This window comes from Oncorhynchus keta, chromosome 21 (genome assembly GCF_023373465.1).
Source record: "Oncorhynchus keta strain PuntledgeMale-10-30-2019 chromosome 21, Oket_V2, whole genome shotgun sequence".
Taxonomy (NCBI): domain Eukaryota; kingdom Metazoa; phylum Chordata; class Actinopteri; order Salmoniformes; family Salmonidae; genus Oncorhynchus; species Oncorhynchus keta.
The window spans coordinates 16,993,127-17,012,828 of NC_068441.1; the positions used below are offsets into that span (position 1 = coordinate 16,993,127).

General features: G+C 40.9%; 1 protein-coding gene across 1 annotated transcript; it reads left to right on the forward strand.

The window, feature by feature from the left end:
- Positions 1–1,706: 1,706 nt before the first annotated feature.
- Positions 1,707–16,342, forward strand: LOC118382231 (sushi, von Willebrand factor type A, EGF and pentraxin domain-containing protein 1-like). Its single transcript, XM_052474557.1, has 22 exons — positions 1,707–1,940; positions 2,119–2,304; positions 2,444–2,543; positions 3,548–3,618; positions 3,823–4,008; positions 4,263–4,346; positions 4,514–4,597; positions 4,671–4,721; positions 4,821–4,862; positions 5,834–5,915; positions 6,099–6,118; positions 12,434–12,619; positions 12,759–12,858; positions 13,293–13,363; positions 13,550–13,735; positions 13,991–14,074; positions 14,242–14,325; positions 14,493–14,576; positions 14,744–14,827; positions 14,901–14,951; positions 15,051–15,092; positions 16,070–16,342. The coding sequence occupies exons 1-22, from the start codon at positions 1,877–1,879 to the stop codon at positions 16,216–16,218; spliced, it is 2,091 nt and encodes a 696-aa protein (XP_052330517.1). The 5' UTR covers positions 1,707–1,876; the 3' UTR covers positions 16,219–16,342.
- Positions 16,343–19,702: the final 3,360 nt, after the last annotated feature.

Here is a 19,702-nt window from a genome sequence, read left to right on the forward strand (position 1 = left end):
AACAAGTTCAAACAGGTGTCATTAATAAAGGTAATGAGTGGAGGACAGAGGAGCCTCTTAAAGAAGAAGTTACAGGTCTGTGAGAGCCAGAAATCTTGCTTGTTTGTAGGTGACCAAATACTTATTTTCCACCATAATTTGCAAATACATTCATTAAAAATCCTACAATGTGATTTTCTGGATTTTTTTTCTCATTTTGTCATAGTTGAAGTTGAAGTGTACCTATGATGAAAATTACAGGCCTCTCTCATCTTTTTAAGTGGGAGAACTTGCACAATTGGTGGCTGACTAAATACTTTTTTGTCCCACTGTATATGCTCGGAAGCGGTGGGTGGTGTGCTCGCCTTCTGAGTCTGACCAGTAGGCCGCTCTGTCTGCCTCTCCTGCGGCGACAGCGGTGTTTTGGGTCGGCCTCTGGGATAAGATCGCATGTCCAGAGTGGAGGTCCGAACAAAGGATCCGCTTCGGGAAAGACGTTTTTCTGGTCATAATGATGGTAAGTTGACATCGCTTTTATATCCAAGAGTTCTTCCCGGCTGTATGTATTAACACTTGAGATTTTCTGGCTAACAATTTAAGGAATAATATATTATAAAACAAATAACTGCATAGATTTCTAAGGACCTGAAGAGAGGCGACCATCTCTGTCGGCGCCATCTTGTTATGCGTCTGTTCCGATTAAATGTTTGACTCCGCGTCCCTGTTTCTCAACTCCAGCGTCGGTCCTTACAAGTTTGTGGTCTAGGCAGGCTACTGCTTGGGAAGGTCAGCCACTCAGAAGTACGAGATGGGGAGGGGTGTGGGGGAGGTTGACCTCAGGTCTCCCCACTGGAAGCCCAAGGTAGGGGGAGCGTGAGAATCTATCAAATAGTGCACCTTTAACTGCGTACAGTACAAATGCAATTAGTCAAATCAGTCACACTACGAAATGCTACCAAATAAACCACAATTCATTCATAATACTGTAAATATAGCCATACCAGCTAGAACCTCCACTGCTGTCAGGGATATTTATTCTGTAGACAATCTACTTACCATGGCAACGGTGCTGTTTTGGAGACATCTCCACCAGTTTAGGGGAGGATACGCCCTAGAAGATTTCTCCAACTGTGGAAAAAAGCTCAGCTATCCCTATGCAGGAAATGGAAGATTTTTTCCAATGAATTCCTGTCACTCAGAATGGAAGTCTGTATATTTGTTCCCATGCCCTTATTTTGGATTATACAAGAACCATACCAACGTAGCCTTATGTTCATTCATGAGCAAATGATAAGAGGAGTGTGCGCTCGGATACTGAAGTGGAAGCAGGAGTCCGTGCTCGAGTTCCTTGAGTTGATGTCCTCTGGACACGCCGCCACTGTATAAAATCATTGTCCAGCCAACACATGAACGAACTACCATCAATAAAATAAAATAAATGAGTTTTTTGTTTCATTTTTAAAGCGTTTGAGGTTCTTCATGTAATGAAAAGCTTTATATAAAATACATATATTATTATTATTAATGACCATTGTAATATGTAAAATATATAACATAGAGCATATGGGGATTTTAACAAAGCTTGCCCAAATCCCTAACATTACCCTAACCATAACTAATATGCTAACCTTATTCCCAATCCTACCCTTAAATGAAGACCAACCACGATATTGGTGTGTATTGACTTTGTGTCTGTGGTAACTACTGGAAACACCGTTTTCGATGAAGTGCTACAGTGTTGCAGGAAAGTAAAAATATCTTCAAGCGACAGTTGAAGTCGTCCGGTACTGATTAAACAGCCAGCTAGATAGTGCCAACAAGATCAGAGAGAACGTGTTAGATCGAGAGACCGACTTGTCTTCACATAAAATCAACTTTAAAAAGGACAGCCAGTATAATGTTTTATTCAAATGCATGGACTAAGTGCTTGATATGCCTTATCTTTTTAACAAGTGGAAATGGTGAGTACGTTTCTAGTCATGGTAACTTTGCTGTACAGTAACCGTTTGCTAGCTAACGTTTATAAAAGTTCTAGCTTAATGTTTTGGTTACAAATAGACACTTTGCTAATTTGAGCTGGCCAACGTAACTCTCATTGTGTGTGGAGTTGACATATTCTACTATATCATGTCCTCACAGCCGAGTGTCCCAAACCTCATGTAGAGGGAAATGTTGTTCTAACGAATGATGCGCTATTAATGAACGATTTTCCGGAGGGGGAGGAAGCCACTTTTGAGTGTGCCAACGGCTACTTGAAAGAGCAAGGATCTGAAAGTATCACCTGCACGAGTGGAAAGTGGAGCACGCTCGAATTAACCTGCAAAAGTATGCGGCAAAATAGTAACATTTTTCTCAGTTTTTCTGTAAAGTGCGATTTTTATTGCGTGTTTACTGTTATTTGATTTATTTACTGTTTGATTGTTTGTTGTTGGTGTTAACTTGGCTCGATGATTATTCATTCCAGAGAAGGACTGTGGTGCCCCCAGGAAGATGCCACATTTGACATATGAGTTAAAGGAAGGCACGCTTTTTGGTGCATCAGCAAGAGCAATCTGTGATAAAGGGTGAGTATGCTTCATCATGTATCTAATGTATCATCAGAGTATGTTAGAATTATTTTGCCAAAAGATTCAATGCCAGACAACCACCCCACCAACCACCTCCAATAATGTATATATAAACTAGATGACTGATAAGGGGTGCTGTGTTGAAGCCACCGTGCCTCCATCTTGGCACTCCCCCACTGCTGTAAGACATATTTTGGAAGCTATAGAAATTAATTTATTAAAGATGAACTGAAACATTTTCGTATGTTAAGGCAATTTTGATAACCAAATGTGATAAAGAAGCATGTTCCTACCCTTACAACTGCTGAAAAACTGTTTTAAAATCACAATTGGCCTCATGGTGAAATCCCTGAGCAGTTTCCTTTCTCTCCAGTGACTAAGTTAGGAAGGGTGCCTGTATTTTTGTTGTGACTGTGTGTATTGATACACAATTCAAAGTTTTACTAATCGACCAATAGGAGTCCTTCTTTGTGGTCTTTGTTGTTGAATCTGTGCTTGAAATTCACTGCTCGACTGAGGGACCTTACAGATATTTGAATGTGTGGGGTAGTCATTTAAAAATCATGTTAAACACTGTTATTGCACACAGAGTGAGTCCATGTAACTTATGTGACTTGTTAAGCACATTTTTAGTCCTGAACTTATTTAGGCTTGCCATAAGAAAAGGGTTGCATGCCTATTGTCTCAAAACTTTTCAGCTTTTAATTAATTTACAAACATTTCTGTTGTCGATCAGTTACACAAAATCTCAATGTAATCCATTTTTAAATTCAGTCTGTAGCACAACAAATATTGGAAAAGGTCAAGGGGTGTGAATACTTTCTGAAGGCACTGTACTGTAGAATTGCATTCATTCCTATGGAGGACTGCTCCTACTGGGGAGTGCAAATATGGCCGACCGTAGGCTTCAAAACCTCTCAATAGCCAATAGATGGCATAAGCAATCCAGGGTTTATATACATCATTGACCACCTCTCACATGCTCTCTCCTCCTCTTCTAGTTATCAACTTATGGGCCCAAGTTACAGGCAGTGTTATGCCACAGGTTGGAGTGGAAGACCAAGATGTAAAGGTAAATCTCCCATATTTTCCATTGACACACTTGGACATCTATGCATGACTCCCTGTCAAAGCATGACTCCCTGTCAAAGCATGACTCCCTGTCAAAGCATGACTCCTTGTCAAAATAAAGGTTAAATAAAATAAAAAATAAGGCATTGATCTTGTTTGAATGAAGACTACAAATATGATGCAACCATGTATGTGTCTTCCTCAGTGGTAACTTGCGATAAACCTCCTGAGATAATGCATGGCACGATCATAGAGAAGCCTGGCAAAGAGTTACCAGAGTATGGTGGTGTCATACAGTACTCCTGTAATGAAGGTTACACCCTCATTGGAAACAAATCAATTGAGTGCATTGAAGATGGTGAATACAACTCTTTACCTCCTGAATGTAAAGGTATGGATTCCCTTATGTTTGATCAATTATCTGCCAACTGTTATGGATTATATGCTTTACAGAGGATACATTATATATTATTGTTGTAGATCTGCCTTCACCCTACATCTAGACACTGCAGGCATGTGTCAGACTATGATAAGGAACATTGTCATTGATCGTCCTTCTGTAAATTCCCGTCAGTGTCATATGTAACAGTGGTGTACACTTGAAGGTGCCATACTGAATAATCATTGTACATTTCTATTTCATAGATGTCAATGACATTCTTTTGAAAGCAACAACTACATCAACATCATCAATAACAACAACATCGACTGTTATACCCACAATACGAGGTAGAGGAAATCCAAGTAAATCTATCCCAGTGTAATCAAGTGCTTGATAATTCATTGAATTTGGTATTTGCAGTTTCAGGGAGTAACAGTGGTGTACACTAATTACAAATGAAAGCACTGCATGAAGGTGCAATACTGAATAATCATTGTACATTTCTATTTCATAGATGTCAATGACATTCTTTTGAAACCAACAACTATATCAACATCATCAGTAACAACAACATCGACTGTTCCACCCACAATACGAGGTAGAGGAAATCCAAGTAAACCTATCCCAGTATAATCAAAGGCTTGTTTATTAATTAAATTTGAAATTTGCAGTTTCAGGGAGGAATAATGGCGTTGGGGAACATGACACCAATGCAGCTACTGGTGAGTTAAGTTGATTCAAGTGATTATTATTAGATTATTATTTTGTAGTATATTTTTCTCGCTCATATTTAAACAAATAATACTGAATCTCTCTTTCAGAGTTTGCAGCAGTTGTGGGAAGTGGGATCGGCACTGTCATAGGTAAGAATTCCATAATATGTTCTAACTAAACTGTATACTTTGTTTTATACTGTACTGGGGAAACATTCCCTTCTGTAGCCCATCAGGAATTTCCTCCACATGACTTGATTTGTTACACTAGTAAGCCTAGTTAAACTGCCTACTTTCACATTTTACCATGTTTATCACATTTGTGTTACACTTTCTCTTCACCATTTGAAGATCATACAGTGGACTCATGATTGATAACTTGTCTTTAGCAGTTACACTTATTGTTCTGATCACACGGTATTGTAAGAGGAAAGGGTGAGAACCTACATTTAATAATGTATCTTTTTAGAAAATAGTCCATGATTAAGCACGATTTCACCTACAACTAAATCACAGATTATATTTTCCTCTTACTAACTATACTGTATGTGCATTAACCACAGCTTCTGGCAACTGACTTACACCGTCATTAAATCAAAAAATGATTTGGATAAACTAGCTATACGGTTGGCCAATTAATTGACCTAAACAATATTTGTTAACAAAACTTTATTTACATAACCCATCAACTAACATTCAGTCTGGCCATGGGCATTTATATTGTATTTATGTATTCCCTACAGTATCTGTGATTTGCATGATCAAACTTTTTGCTGGTTACTTTTCCCTGTTTTGCCCAAAAAATTACATTTTTCCTGCAGTGTGTTGAAAAATCAAGGAAGTAAGGAAATCCTTTGCAAAGGCACTCTCGGACAGATATTGGCTTTGAAAAAGAGAATAGAGTATGTTGTTCTAAAGGGAGGTGGGGTAGTAGGCTAGGCTATACACAGTGCTGAGCTGACCAGCTTTCTAACTGCCTACCACACAGGAACACACAAACTACCAAACTAAAACACTGCTAAAATACTGAGATTGGCATGCAGAATATATTTCTGTACTGCACTATTATATGTAAACATGGTAATCCTGACAAACTGTCATTGTTTGAAAATGATACATAGCTCGTACCAGTTTGGAGAAGACCGAAGTCGAACAGAGGAATTATTACAATTTCAAAATAACTAAGTTGAATGCCTACCCAAGGTACCTACAGTTCATACATATCATTATATTAAAACCATTATCCATTATTTTAACCAAAGTCCCACTCATATGACTATACGGTTTGTGTTAGTCTTTGAGCTTGAGTAATCTAAATAGTGACACTATTGTTAAAACTGCTCCGCTGAGTCAATGCTTTGTCTAAAATGTCTCATTTCTTTCCAGGGCTAGGACTGCACCTATCTGCTAGTCTGCATCTGTAGCCTTGAAAAGTAGTTCCAGCGGATTGTTTCTCTTTTATTAAGTTGTTTTTGAAAGTCAGTTCAGCGGAAATGTTTTCACCCAATGTTTGAAAACCGGTATTGAAATATATTTTTTCTCTATTTATATACAAAACTGAAATATACGTAATTGTCTTTTCAACTGCCATATTTGACTACAGGCTGCTAGCTTGATCTGTTGTGTGGGCAAAAGCCTCTGAAATGAGATTAGTGCACTAAACAAAATGTATGATTGAGGAAATTCCCAGGCTGATAATCACTGACCATTTCTAAATGTGTGCTTACTGATCGTGGCTCACAGGAAAATAACAGTATGAGACAGTTTCCTGAACCCAGGTTAAGCCTACAGCACTGTATTCCTTTTCAAGTAGGCTTAATCTGGGTCCAGGAAACTAGCTCTTCATGTTATTTTCCTGCAGTCCCAAATGTCACAAAATAACGTCAATCTTACTTACTTAGAGGTTTTGTACTTAGATTTTATAGTGTGTATTTTGTGATTTCAGAGATCAAATCATTTTCATGATAACTGCCTTTTCTCATTCTTTGAGACACGTGTAAATATGTGTAACGAATGTCGTCGGGAGAAAGAGAGAAGGACCAAAGCGCAGCGTGGTAAATGTTCATAATTTTAATTAAAGAAAGCACTGAACACTGAATCAATACAAAAATAACAGAACGAACGAAACGAAACAGTCCTGTCTGGTGAAGTACACACGTAACACAAAGACAGAAAACAAACACCCACAAAACACAGGTGGAAAAAGGCTACCTAAGTATGATTCTAGGCCGAACACAGAAACCAAACATAGAAAAACAAACAGACTGCCCACCCCAACTCACGCCCTGACCATATAAACAAAGACAAAACAAAGGAACTAAGGTCAGAACGTGACAATATGAAAGTATGTACATTGTCTAATAATCATGGTTGGGTAGGTAAATGTGATCTGCTACAGTTACTATACTATATCCCAGAAATGTTCCTTTGCACAAAAAGCTTATTTCTCTCCAATGTTGTGCATAAATTAGGTTACATCTAGGGTTGCCAACTTTTTTACTACCAAATAAGGGACGATGCCCACTCTAGCCCGGCCGATATGAGGAGCTGGAATGTACTGCACCGGGCTATGCACATGCACCGGGGACACCGTGCGCTCCACGCATAACACGGTGCCTGCCCGGTCCCTCTCTGTCTCCGGTAAGCACGGGGAGTTGGCGCAGGTCTCCTACCTGCCTTAGCCACACTCCCCGTGTTATCTCCCCCCCCTATACATTTTAGGGGCTGCCTCTCGGGCTTCCTTGCCAGCCGTGTTCCCTCGTATTGCTGGCTCCTCTCTCCGGCTGCCTTTTTACTACCAAATAAGGGACAAAAGGTGGCGTGCCAGTGCACAGTGCCACGGCGGTATGGGTATGGTGTCGTGTGAATGAATATACACTGTATATATTATTCAATTGGAAAGGCAAAACATTTCTATATTCCATTTAGCCTATAGATTTACTAAAATTGTATCATTATGTAAACTTATATGAATAAACCTCAAAATAAATTATCAAAGAAATCACAATTTGGACCTTTACAGCAACAACAAAAAAACTTTTCAAATGCAAAAGAGGAAAGAGGGGCATGAGTCACTCACCAAGTCTACATATTTTTTGCTGCTCTTGACTGATTCAAGCAGTCCTTTCTCCTCTTGCATAGCCAGAGAGAAGTCATTACATGACAAGTCACAGTTCCCAAAAACGATTGTGCTATTTTCGCAAATGCTTTTGTTAAATCATCCCCCGTTTGGCGAAGTTGGCTGTCTTTGTTAGGAAGAAATAGTCTTCACACAGTTCACAACAAGCCAGGCGGCCCAAACTGCGGCATATACCCTGACTGTTGCACAGAACGCAAGAGAAGTGACACAATTTCCCTAGTTAAAAGAAATTCATGTTAGCAGGCAATATTAACTAAATATGCAGGTTTAAAAATATATACTTGTGTATTGATTTTTAAAAAGGCATTGATGTTTATGGTTAGGTACACATTGGTGCAACAACAGTGCTTTTTCTGAAATGCGCTTGTTAAATCACCCGTTTGGGAAGCAGGCTATGATTCAAAGATAAATTAACAGGCACCGCATTGATTATATGCAACGCAGGACAAGCTAGATAAACTAGTAATATCATCAACCATGTGTAGTTGACTAGTGATTATGTTAAGATTGATTATTTTTAATGCTAGCTAGCACCTTACCTTGGCTCCTTGCTGCACTCGCATAACAAGTAGTCAGCCTGCCACTCCTCGTGGAGTGCAATGTAATCGGCCATGATCGGTGCCCAAAAATGCAGATTACGATTGTTATGAAAACTTAAAATCGTCCATAATTAATCGGCCATTCCGATTAATCGGTCGACCTCTAGTCTGCACATGCTCTGAAGATGCGGCTCGGGATGCCGTCTGGGCCGGCAGCCTTGCGAGGGTTAACAAGTTTAAATGTTTTACTCACTTTGGCCAAGGAAAAGGAGAGCCCACAGGCGTTGGTACCGGGCCATGTCAGTAGCACTGTATTGTCCTCAAAGTGAGCAAAGAAGTTGTTTAATTTATCTGGGAGCAAGAGATCGGTATCCGCAACGGGGCTGGTTTTCTTTTTGTAATTCCGTGATTGACTGTAGACACTGCCACATACGTTTGCGCCGTTGAATTGCGACTCTACTTTGTCTCTATACTGATTGCTTGTTTGCCTTGCGGAGGGAATAGCTGCACTGTTTGTATTCGGTTGGTCGTGTTTCCGGTCGCCTTGCCATGATTAAGAGCGAGGGTTTGCTCTTTCAGTTTCGCGCAAATGCTGCCATCAATCCACGGTTTCTGGTTAGGGAAGGTTTTAATGTTCACAGAGTGAACGACATCTCCGATGCACTTGCTAACTAACTCGCTCACCGAGTCAGCATATACAACAATGTTATTGTCTGAGGCTATCTGGAACATATCCCAGTCCACGTGATCGAAGCAATCTTGAAGCGTGGAATCCGATTGGTCAGACTAGTGTTGTATTGACCTGAGCACAGGCATTTTCTGTTTTAGTTTCAGTCTATAGGCTGGGAGCAACAAAATGGAGTCATGGTCAGATTTGCCGTAGGCAGGGTGGGCGAGGGCTTTGTTTGCGTCGCAGAAGTTCGAGTAGCAATGATCCAGAAAGCTACCAGCTCTTGTCGCGCATTCGATATGCTGATAGAATAAAGGAAGTATGGTTCTTAGGTTAGTTTTCTTAAAATCCCCAGCTACAATAAATGCAGCCTCAGGATGTGTGGTTTCCAGTTTACATAGATTCCAGTGAAGTTCTTTCAGGGCCTACGAGGGATCTCCTTGGGGGGTTATACACGGCTGTGACTATAATCGAAGAGAATTCCCTGGAAGATAATGCAGTCAGCATTTGATTGTAAGGAATTCTAGGTTGGGTGAACAAAAGGACTTGAGTTCCTGTATGTTGTTGTGATTACACCATGCATCGTTAGTTGTTAATCCTAAGGCATACACCCTTCTTCTTACCATAGAGATATTTGTTTCTGTCGGCTCGACGCGTGAAGAATCCGGGTGGCTGTACTGACTCTGACAACTTATCCCAAGTGAGCCATGTTTCCGTGAAACAGAGCATCTCTGATGTCTCTCTGGAAGGCAACTCATGCCCTAATTTTGTCCACCTTGTTATCTAGAGATTGTACATTGGCAAGTTATATTCTCGGAAGCGGTGGGTGGTGTGCTCGCCTTCTGAGTCTGACCAGTAGGCCGCTCTGTCTGCCTCTCCTGCGGCGACAGCGGTGTTTTGGGTCGGCCTCTGGGATAAGATTGCATGTCCAGGGTGGAGGTCCGAACAAAGGATCCGCTTCGGGAAAGACGTATTCCTGGTCATAATGATGGTAAGTTGACATCGCTTTTTTATCCAATAGTTCTTCCCGGCTGTATGTAATAACACTTGAGATTTTCTGGCTAACAATTTAAGGAATAATACATTATAAAACAAATAACTGCATAGTTTTCCAAGGACCTGAAGCGAGGCGACCATCTCTGTCGGCGCCATCTTGTTATGCGTCTGTTCCGATTAAATGTTTGACTCCGCGTCCCTGTTTCTCAACTCCAGCGTTGGTCCTTACAAGTTTGTGATCTAGGCAGGCTACTGCTTGGGAAGGTCAGCCACTCAGAAGTACGAGATGGGGAGGGGTGTGGGGGAGGTTGACCTCAGGTCTCCCCACTGGAAGCCCGAGTTAGGGGGAGCGTGATAATCTATTAAATAGTGCACCTTTAACTTTGTACAGTACTAATGCAGTTAGTAAAATCAGTCACACTACGAAATTCTACCAAATAAACCACAATTCTTTCATAATACTGTAAATATATAGTTCCACTGACATATTGTTGCATTTTTTTCTGGTTTGTGCGAAATCGTTAAGAATAATATAAAACCAGTGTGCACACCACCAAGGTGAATTGGTTTAGTCTTGACTCTTAGTTGACAGTGTTGAGGGATGGGTAATGTATTGATGCTCGAGTGCCAAATCAACACAAATTTGTTTCTATTTGTCTTTGTTACTTCTTTTTGTATATATTTTTATATGTATATAGTTTTAAATGTTATGATTATTTATTTTTGTTGTTCCAAATGTCTGAATAAAAATTACAGTTAGTGCAGAATGGTGCTTTTTTTGTATGGGGGGCTGAAGGTTGGGTTCGCCCAGGGAGCCATACCAGCTAGAACCACTGCTGTCAGGGATATTTATTCTGTAGACAATCTACTTACCATGGCAACGGTGCTGTTTTGGAGATCTCCACCTGTTTAGGGGAGGATACGCCCTAGAATATTTCTCCAACTGTGGAAAAAAGCTCAGCTATTCCTATGCAGGAAATGGAAAATACGATATCACTATCGTTTGATAGAAGTCTGTATAATTGTTCCCATGCCCTTATTTTGAATTATACAAGAACCATACCAATGTAGTCTTATGTTCATGCATGAGCAAATGATAAGGAGGACTGTGCGCTCGGATGCTGAAGTGGAAGCAGGAGTCCGTGCTTCCTTGAGTTGATGTCCTCTGGACACGCCGCCACCATATCATTGTCCAGCCAACACATGAACGAGCTACCATCAATAAATGAGTTTTTTGTTTAGTTTTTAAAGCGTTTGAGGTTCTTCATGTAATGAAAAGCTTTATATAAAATACATATATTATTATTATTAATGACCATTGTAATATGTGAAATATATAACATAGAGCATATGGGGATTTTAACAAAGCCTGCCCAAATACCTGACCTCTATCTATCCTGTGCAGTTTCAAGCGCATGGAGCGCAATAAGACACGTTGACAGATCAAGTGCATCATTTATCTTCAGTTGAGCCAACCGAAACTCAAACTTGTCCACAGGTCACAAGGCAGGGGAGGATGGAAACTATTCAGTGATGTGGTCAGTAAACTCATAGCTTTCTCCACTTCAGTCAAAATTACATGAACTCAATTTCCCCTTCTATGTATTCTCAACTAGGCCTGCTTCAGAAACATATCAGAATCATTATTTATTCAGGATTAATTATAATACTGTATCATTAGGTTGTTATGGAGTAGCTCTGGGTTACTCTGCGCGTGGTGTTACGGGCGTCAGAATTTAACACTGCCAAAAGTCAGCCACAATATCTTCGTAATATGTGATTTATAACATTAACCTAACCTTAACCAATATGCTAACCCTATTCCTAATCCTACCCTTAAATGAAGACCAAAAAGCACATTTTTGTCTTAATATTTTTTTTTAAGGTATGGTTGTGTATTGAATTTGTGGCTGTGGTAACTACTGCAAACCCCGTTTTCGATGAAGTGCTACAGTGTTGCTATGGTTGCTGGAAAGTGAAAATATCTTCAAGCCACAGTTGAAGTCGTCCATGGACTGGTTGGTACTGATTAAACAGCCAGCTAGATAGTGCCAACAAGATCAGAGAGAACTTGTTAGATCGAGAGACCGACTTGTCTTCACATAAAATCAACTTTAAAAAGGACAGCCAGTATAATGTTTTATTCAAATGCATGGACTAAGTGCTTGATATGCCTTGTCTTTTTAACAAGTGGAAATGGTGAGTACGTTTCTAGTCATGGTAACTTTGCTGTACAGTAACCGTTTGCTAGCTAACGTTGATAAAAGTTCTAGCTTAATGTTTTGGTTACAAATAGACACTTTGCTAATTTGAGCTGGCCAACGTAACTCTCATTGTGTGTGGAGTTGACATATTCTACCATATCATGTCCTCACAGCCGAGTGTCCCAAACCTCAAGTAGAGGGAAATGTTGTTCTAACGAATGATGCGCTATTAATGAACGATTTTCCGGAGGGGGAGGAAGCCACTTTTGAGTGTGCCAACGGCTACTTGAAAGAGCAAGGATCTGAAAGTATCACCTGCACGAGTGGAAAGTGGAGCACGCTCGAATTAACCTGCAAAAGTATGCGGCAAAATAGTAGCATTTTTCTCAGTTTTTCTGTAAAGTGCGATTTTTATTGCGTATTTACTGTTATTTGATTTATTTACTGTTTGATTGTTTGTTGTTGGTGTTAACTTGGCTCGATGATTATTCATTCCAGAGAAGGACTGTGGTGCCCCCAGGAAGATGCCACATTTGACATATGAATTAAAGGAAGGCACGCTTTTTGGTGCATCAGCAAGAGCAATCTGTGATAAAGGGTGAGTATGCTTCATCATGTATCTAATGTATCATCAGAGTATGTTAGAATTATTTTGCCAAAAGATTCAATGCCAGACAACCACCCCACCAACCACCTCCAATAATGTATATATAAACTAGATGACTGATAAGGGGTGCTGTGTTGAAGCCACCGTGCCTCCATCTTGGCACTCCCCCACTGCTGTAAGACATATTTTGGAAGCTATAGAAATTAATTTATTAAAGATGAACTGAAACATTTTAGTATGTTAAGGCAATTTTGATAACCAAATGTGATAAAGAAGCATGTTCCTACCCTTAAAACTGCTGAAAAACTGCAAATATGGCCGACCGTAGGCTTCAAAACCTCTCAATAGCCAATAGATGGCATAAGCAATTCAGGGTTTATATACATCATTGATCACCTCTCACATGCTCTCTCCTCCTCTTCTAGTTATCAACTTATGGGCCCAAGTTACAGTCAGTGTTATGCCACAGGTTGGAGTGGAAGACCAAGATGTAAAGGTAAATCTCCCATATTTTCCATTGACACACTTGGACATCTATGCATGACTCCCTGTCAAAGCATGACTCCCTGTCAAAGCATGACTCCTTGTCAAAATAAAGGTTAAATAAAAAAAAAAATAAGGCATTGAACTTGTTTGAATAAAGACCACAAATATGATGTAACCATGTATGTGTCTTCCTCAGTGGTAACTTGCGATAAACCTCCTGAGATAATGCATGGCACGATCATAGAGAAGCCTGGCAAAGAGTTACCAGAGTATGGTGGTGTCATACAGTACTCCTGTAATGAAGGTTACACCCTCATTGGAAACAAATCAATTGAGTGCATTGAAGATGGTGAATACAACTCATTACCTCCTGAATGTAAAGGTATGGATTCCCTTTATGTTTGATCAATTATCTGCCAACTGTTATGGATTATATACTTTACAGAGGATACATTATATATTATTGTTGTAGATCCGCCTTCACCCTACATCTAGACACTGCAGGCATGTGTCAGACTATGATAAGGAACATTGTCATTGATCTTCCTTCTGTAAATCCCTCTCAGTGTCATATGTAACAGTGGTGTACACTTGAAGGTGCCATACTGAATAATCATTGTACATTTCTATTTCATAGATGTCAATGACATTCGTTTGAAACCAACAACTATATCAACATCATCAGTAACAACAACATCGACTGTTCCACCCACAATACGAGGTAGAGGAAATCCAAGTAAATCTATCCCAGTGTAATCAAGGGCTTGATAATTCATTGAATTTGGTATTTGCAGTTTCAGGGAGTAACAGTGGTGTACACTAATTACAAATGAAAGCACTGCATGAAGGTGCAATACTGAATAATCATTGTACATTTCTGTTTCATAGATGTCAATGACATTCTTTTGAAACCAACAACTATATCAACATCATCAGTAACAACAACATCGACTGTTCCACCCACATTACAAGGTAGAGGAAATCCAAGTAAATCTATCCCAGTGTAATCAAGGGCTTGATAATTCATTGCATTTGGTATTTGCAGTTTCAGGGAGTAACAGTGGTGTACACTAATTACAAATGAAAGCACTGCATGAAGGTGCAATACTGAATAATCATTGTACATTTCTGTTTCATAGATGTCAATGACATTCTTTTGAAACCAACAACTATATCAACATCATCAGTAACAACAACATCGACTGTTCTACCCACATTACAAGGTAGAGGAAATCCAAGTAAATCTATCCCAGTGTAATCAAGGGCTTGATAATTCATTGAATTTGGTATTTGCAGTTTCAGGGAGTAACAGTGGTGTACACTAATTACAAATGAAAGCACTGCATGAAGGTGCAATACTGAATAATCATTGTACATTTCTGTTTCATAGATGTCAATGACATTCTTTTGAAACCAACAACTATATCAACATCATCAGTAACAACAACATCGACTGTTCCACCCACAATACGAGGTAGAGGAAATCCAAGTAAATCTATCCCAGTATAATCAAGGGCTTGTTTATTAATTAAATTTGAAATTTGCAGTTTCAGGGAGGAATAATGGCGTTGGGGAACATGACACCAATGCAGCTACTGGTGAGTTAAGTTGATTCAAGTGATTATTATTAGATTATTATTTTGTAGTATATTTTTCTAGCTCATATTTAAACAAATAATACTGAATCTCTCTTTCAGAGAATGCAGCAGTTGTGGGAAGTGGGATCGGCACTGTCATAGGTAAGAATTCTATAATTAGTTCTTACTAAACTGGATACTTTGTGTTATACTGTACTGGGGAAACATTCCCTTCTTTAGCCCATCAGGAATTTCCTCCACATTACTTGATTTGTTACACTAGTAAGCCTAGTTAAACTGCCTACTTTCACATTTTACCATGTTTATCACATTTGTGTTACACTTTCTCTTCACCATTTCAAGATCATACAGTGGACTCATGATTGATAACTGGTCTTTTGCAGTTTCACTTATTGTTATTGTGCTGATCACACGGCATTGTAAGAGGAAAGGGTGAGAACCTACATTTAATCATTTATCTTTTTAGAAAATAGTCCATGATTAAGCACGATTTCACCTACAACTAAATCACAGATTATATTTTCCTCTTACTAACTATACTGTATGTGCATTAACCACAGCTTCTGGCAACTGACTTACACCGTCATTAAATCAAAACATTATTTGGATAAACTAGCTATACGGTTGGCCAATTAATTGACCTAAACAATATTTGTTAACAAAACTTTATTTACATAACCCATCAACTAACATTCAGTCTGGCCATGGGCATTTATATTGTATTTATGTATTCCCTACAGTATCTGTGATTTGCATGATCAAACTTTTTGCTGGTTACTTTTCCCTGTTTTGGCCAAAGAATTACATTTTTCCTGCAGTGTGTTGAAAAATCAAGGAAGTAAGGAAATCCTTTGCAAAGGCACTCTCGGACAGATATTGGCTTTGAAAAAGAGAATAGAGTATGTTGTTCTAAAGGGAGGTGGGGTAGTAGGCTAGGCTATACACAGTGCTGAGCTGACCAGCTTTCTAACTGCCTACCACACTGGAACACACAAACTACCCAACTAAAACACTGCTAAAATACTGAGATTGGCATGCAGAATATATTTCTGTACTGCACTATTATATGTAAACATGGTAATCCTGACAAACTGTCATTGTTTGAAAATGATACATAGCTCGTACCAGTTTGGAGAAGACCGAAGTCGAACAGAGGAATTATTACAATTTCAAAATAACTAAGTTGAATGCCTACCCAAGGTACCTACAGTTCATACATATCATTATATTAAAACCATTATTCAAAAATATGTCCACCATCTTTTAACCAAAGTCTCACTCATATGACTATACGGTTTGTGTTAGTCTTTGAGCTTGAGTAATCTAAATAGTGACACTATTGTTAAAACTGCTCCGCTGAGTCAATGCTTTGTCTAAAATGTCTCATTTCTTTCCAGGGCTAGGACTGCACCTATCTGCTAGTCTGCATCTGTAGCCTTGAAAAGTAGTGCCAGCGGATTGTTTCTCTTTTATTAAGTTGTTTTTGAAAGTCAGTTCAGCGGAAATGTTTTCACCCAATGTTTGAAAACCGGTATTGAAACATTTTTTTTCTCTATTTATATACAAAACTGAAATATACGTAATTGTCTTTTCAACTGCCATATTTGACTACAGGCTACTAGCTTGATCTGTTGTGTGGGCAAAAGCCTCTGAAATGAGATTAGTGCACTAAACAAAATGTATGATTGAGGAAATCCTCAGGCTGATAATCACTGACCATTTCTAAATGTGTGCTTACTGATCGTGGCTCACAGGAAAATAACAGTAAGAGACAATTTCCTGGACTCAGGTTAAGCCTACAGCACTGTATTCCTTTTCAAGTAGGCTTAATCTGGGTCCAGGAAACCAGCTCTTCGTGTTATTTTCCTGCAGTCCCAAATGTCACAAAATAACGTCAATCTTATTTACTTAGAGGTTTTGTACTTAGATTTTATTGTATGTATTTTGTGATTTAAGAGATCAAATAATTTTCATGATAACTGCCTTTTCTCATTCATGTGTAACACATTGTGTAAATATGTGTAACGAATGTCATCGGGAGAAAGAGAGGAGGACCAAAGCGCAGCGTGGTAAATGTTCATAATTTTAATTAAAGAAAGCACTGAACACTGAATCAATACAAAAATAACAGAACGAACGAAACGAAACAGTCCTGTCTGGTGACGTACACACGTAACACAAAGACAGAAAATAAACACCCACAAAACACAGGTGGAAAAAGGCTACCTAAGTATGATTCTAGGCCGAACACAGAAACCAAACATAGAAAAACAAACAGACTGCCCACCCCAACTCACGCCCTGACCATATAAACAAAGACAAAACAAAGGAACTAAGGTCAGAACGTGACAGTACCCCCGCCCCCCAAAGGTGCGGACTCCGGCCGCAAAACCTGAACCTATAGGGGAGGGTCTGGGTGGGCGCTGTCCGCGTTGGCGGCTCTGGCGCGGACCCCAATTCACCACAGTTTTTGTTCGCCTCTTCAACCATGGCCTGTTACGAGCGGCGACCCTCTCCTCCGACTGGGGACCCTAGCCATGGGTCCTGAACGGACGGGAGATTCCGGCAGCGCCGGACAGGTGAGAGACTCCAGCAGCGGCGGACAGGCGGGAGACTCCGGCAGCTCCGGAGTGAAGGGCAATTCTGGCATTGCCTGGCTGGCTGACGGCTCTGGCGGCTCCTGGCTGGCTGGCGGCTCCTGGCTGACTGGCGGCTCCTGGATGACTGGTGGCTCCTGGCTGAATGGCAGCTCCTGGCTGAATGGCGGCTCCTGGATGGCTGGCGGGAGACTCTGGCGGCCCAGGACAGACGGGAGAGTCTGGCGGCCCAGGACAGATGGGAGACTCTTATGGCCCAGGACAGACAGGAGACTCTGGCGGCCCAGGACAGACGGGAGACTCTGGCGGCCCACGACAGACGGGAGATTCTGGCGGCCCACGACAGATGGGAGACTCTGGCGGCCCAGGACAGACGGGAGACTCCGGCGGCCCAGGACAGACGGGAGACTATGGCGGCGCTGGACAGGCGGGAGCACCTGTAGGGAGGAGACGGAGAGACAGCCTGGTGCGGGGGGCTGCCACCAGAGGGTGGCACTGGATAGACCGGACCGTGCAGGCGCACTGGAGCTCTTGTGCACCGAGCCTGCCCAACCTTACCTGGTTGAATGCTCCCCATAGCCAGGGCTGTGCTAGCGAACCGGGGACACCATGCGTAAGGCTGGTGCCATGTACGCCAGCCCGAGGAGACGCACTGGAGACCAGATGCGTAGAGCCGGCTTCATGGCACCTGGCTCGATGCCCACTCTAGCCCGGCCGATACGAGGAGCTGGAATGTACTGCACCGGGCTATGCACATGCACCGGGGACACCGTGCGCTCCACCGCATAACACGGTGCCTGCCTGGTCCCTCTCTGTCTCCGGTAAGCACGGGGAGTTGGCGCAGGTCTCCTACCTGCCTTAGCCACACTCCCCGTGTTACCCCCCCCCCAATCCATTTTAGGGGCTGCCTCTCGGGCTTCCTTGCCAGCCGTGTTCCCTCGTATCGCTGGCTCCTCTCTCCGGCTGCCTTTTTACTACCAAATAAGGGACAAAAGGTGGCGTGCCAGTGCACAGTGCCACGGCGGTATGGGTATGGTGTCGTGTGAATACAGTGATACAGTGTATATTCATATTCTTATTCAATTGGAAAGGCAAAACATTTCTATATTCCATTTAGCCTATAGCTTTACTAAAAGTGTATAATTATGTAAACTTATATGAATAAACTTCTAAATAAATTATCAAAGAAATCACAATTTGGACCTTTACAGCAAAAAAAAACTTTTCAAATGCAAAAGAGGAAAGAGGGGCATGAGTCACTCACCAAGTCTACTACATTTTTGCTGCTCTTGACTGATTCAAGCCGTTCTTTCTCCTCTTGCATAGCCAGAGAGAAGTCATTACATGACAAGTCACAGTTCCCAGATATTTGAAGTTCATTTTTGATCAGCTCTGTGCTACATCGGTTTCTTGAGTCTGACCATTTAATGGTCATCAGACAGAAAATCCCCTCTACAAAGACATTTGAGTCTGGCACACTGAGGACAAATGAGACAATCCTGAACATGTTGGCTTTCCCTAGGCTTTTGAAAACTGCCACCTACTTCGCACTGGTGGTTTTTGTGGTATCCTGTCTGGTATTCTGTATTTCCTCCCGGCTAGCACAAAACTCTTCATAGAGTTGGTCCATACTGACTGTATTACATGTTCTGGTGAGAAATCAAACCACTTGTCAATGTATGTAATGACAGTGTCATAGAACTTCAAAGTCCTGTTGCTGCTTGGACCTTTGTGCTGACAATTGTTTGTCCATCAGCTGCTTGGTCTACTCAGAAAAAAACTGTCCTGTTTCAGCTGAAGCATCTTACATTTTGAACTTTTGGACTTCCTCGTAAACATCTGTGATGCAGAGCGTCGTTTCCTCCAGCTTTTTTTACGATTTGGTCAAAAACACACCCACTTTGTGGAAAAAGCACAGATAAATCTCAGCATCTTCTGTTTTTTCTTTATACTCGAAAATACTATTCAGTGCCACAGGACAGGTCTCCCTAAGGGACCTGAAGTATGATGTAAGAGCTGTCCAGCTTTGCTGGAGACGATCGACAGCTGGATGAAGAGCCATCGTGTGCAAACATGTCACAGAATTTCACGCCACTCGGTGTCAACAAAGACACAAAAAAATGCATGCAGTTCCTCTCTTCGGGAAGCGGATAC

Coding starts and splice junctions, on each gene's coding strand:
- LOC118382231 (XM_052474557.1), top strand. CDS start 1,877: ATGTTTTATTCAAATGCATGGACTAAGTGCTTGATATGCCTTATCTTT. Junction 5,916..6,098: donor AAGTTGAATGCCTACCCAAG/GTACCTACAGTT, acceptor ATTTCTTTCCAG/GGCTAGGACTGCACCTATCT. Junction 14,577..14,743: donor TGTTCTACCCACATTACAAG/GTAGAGGAAATC, acceptor TCTGTTTCATAG/ATGTCAATGACATTCTTTTG.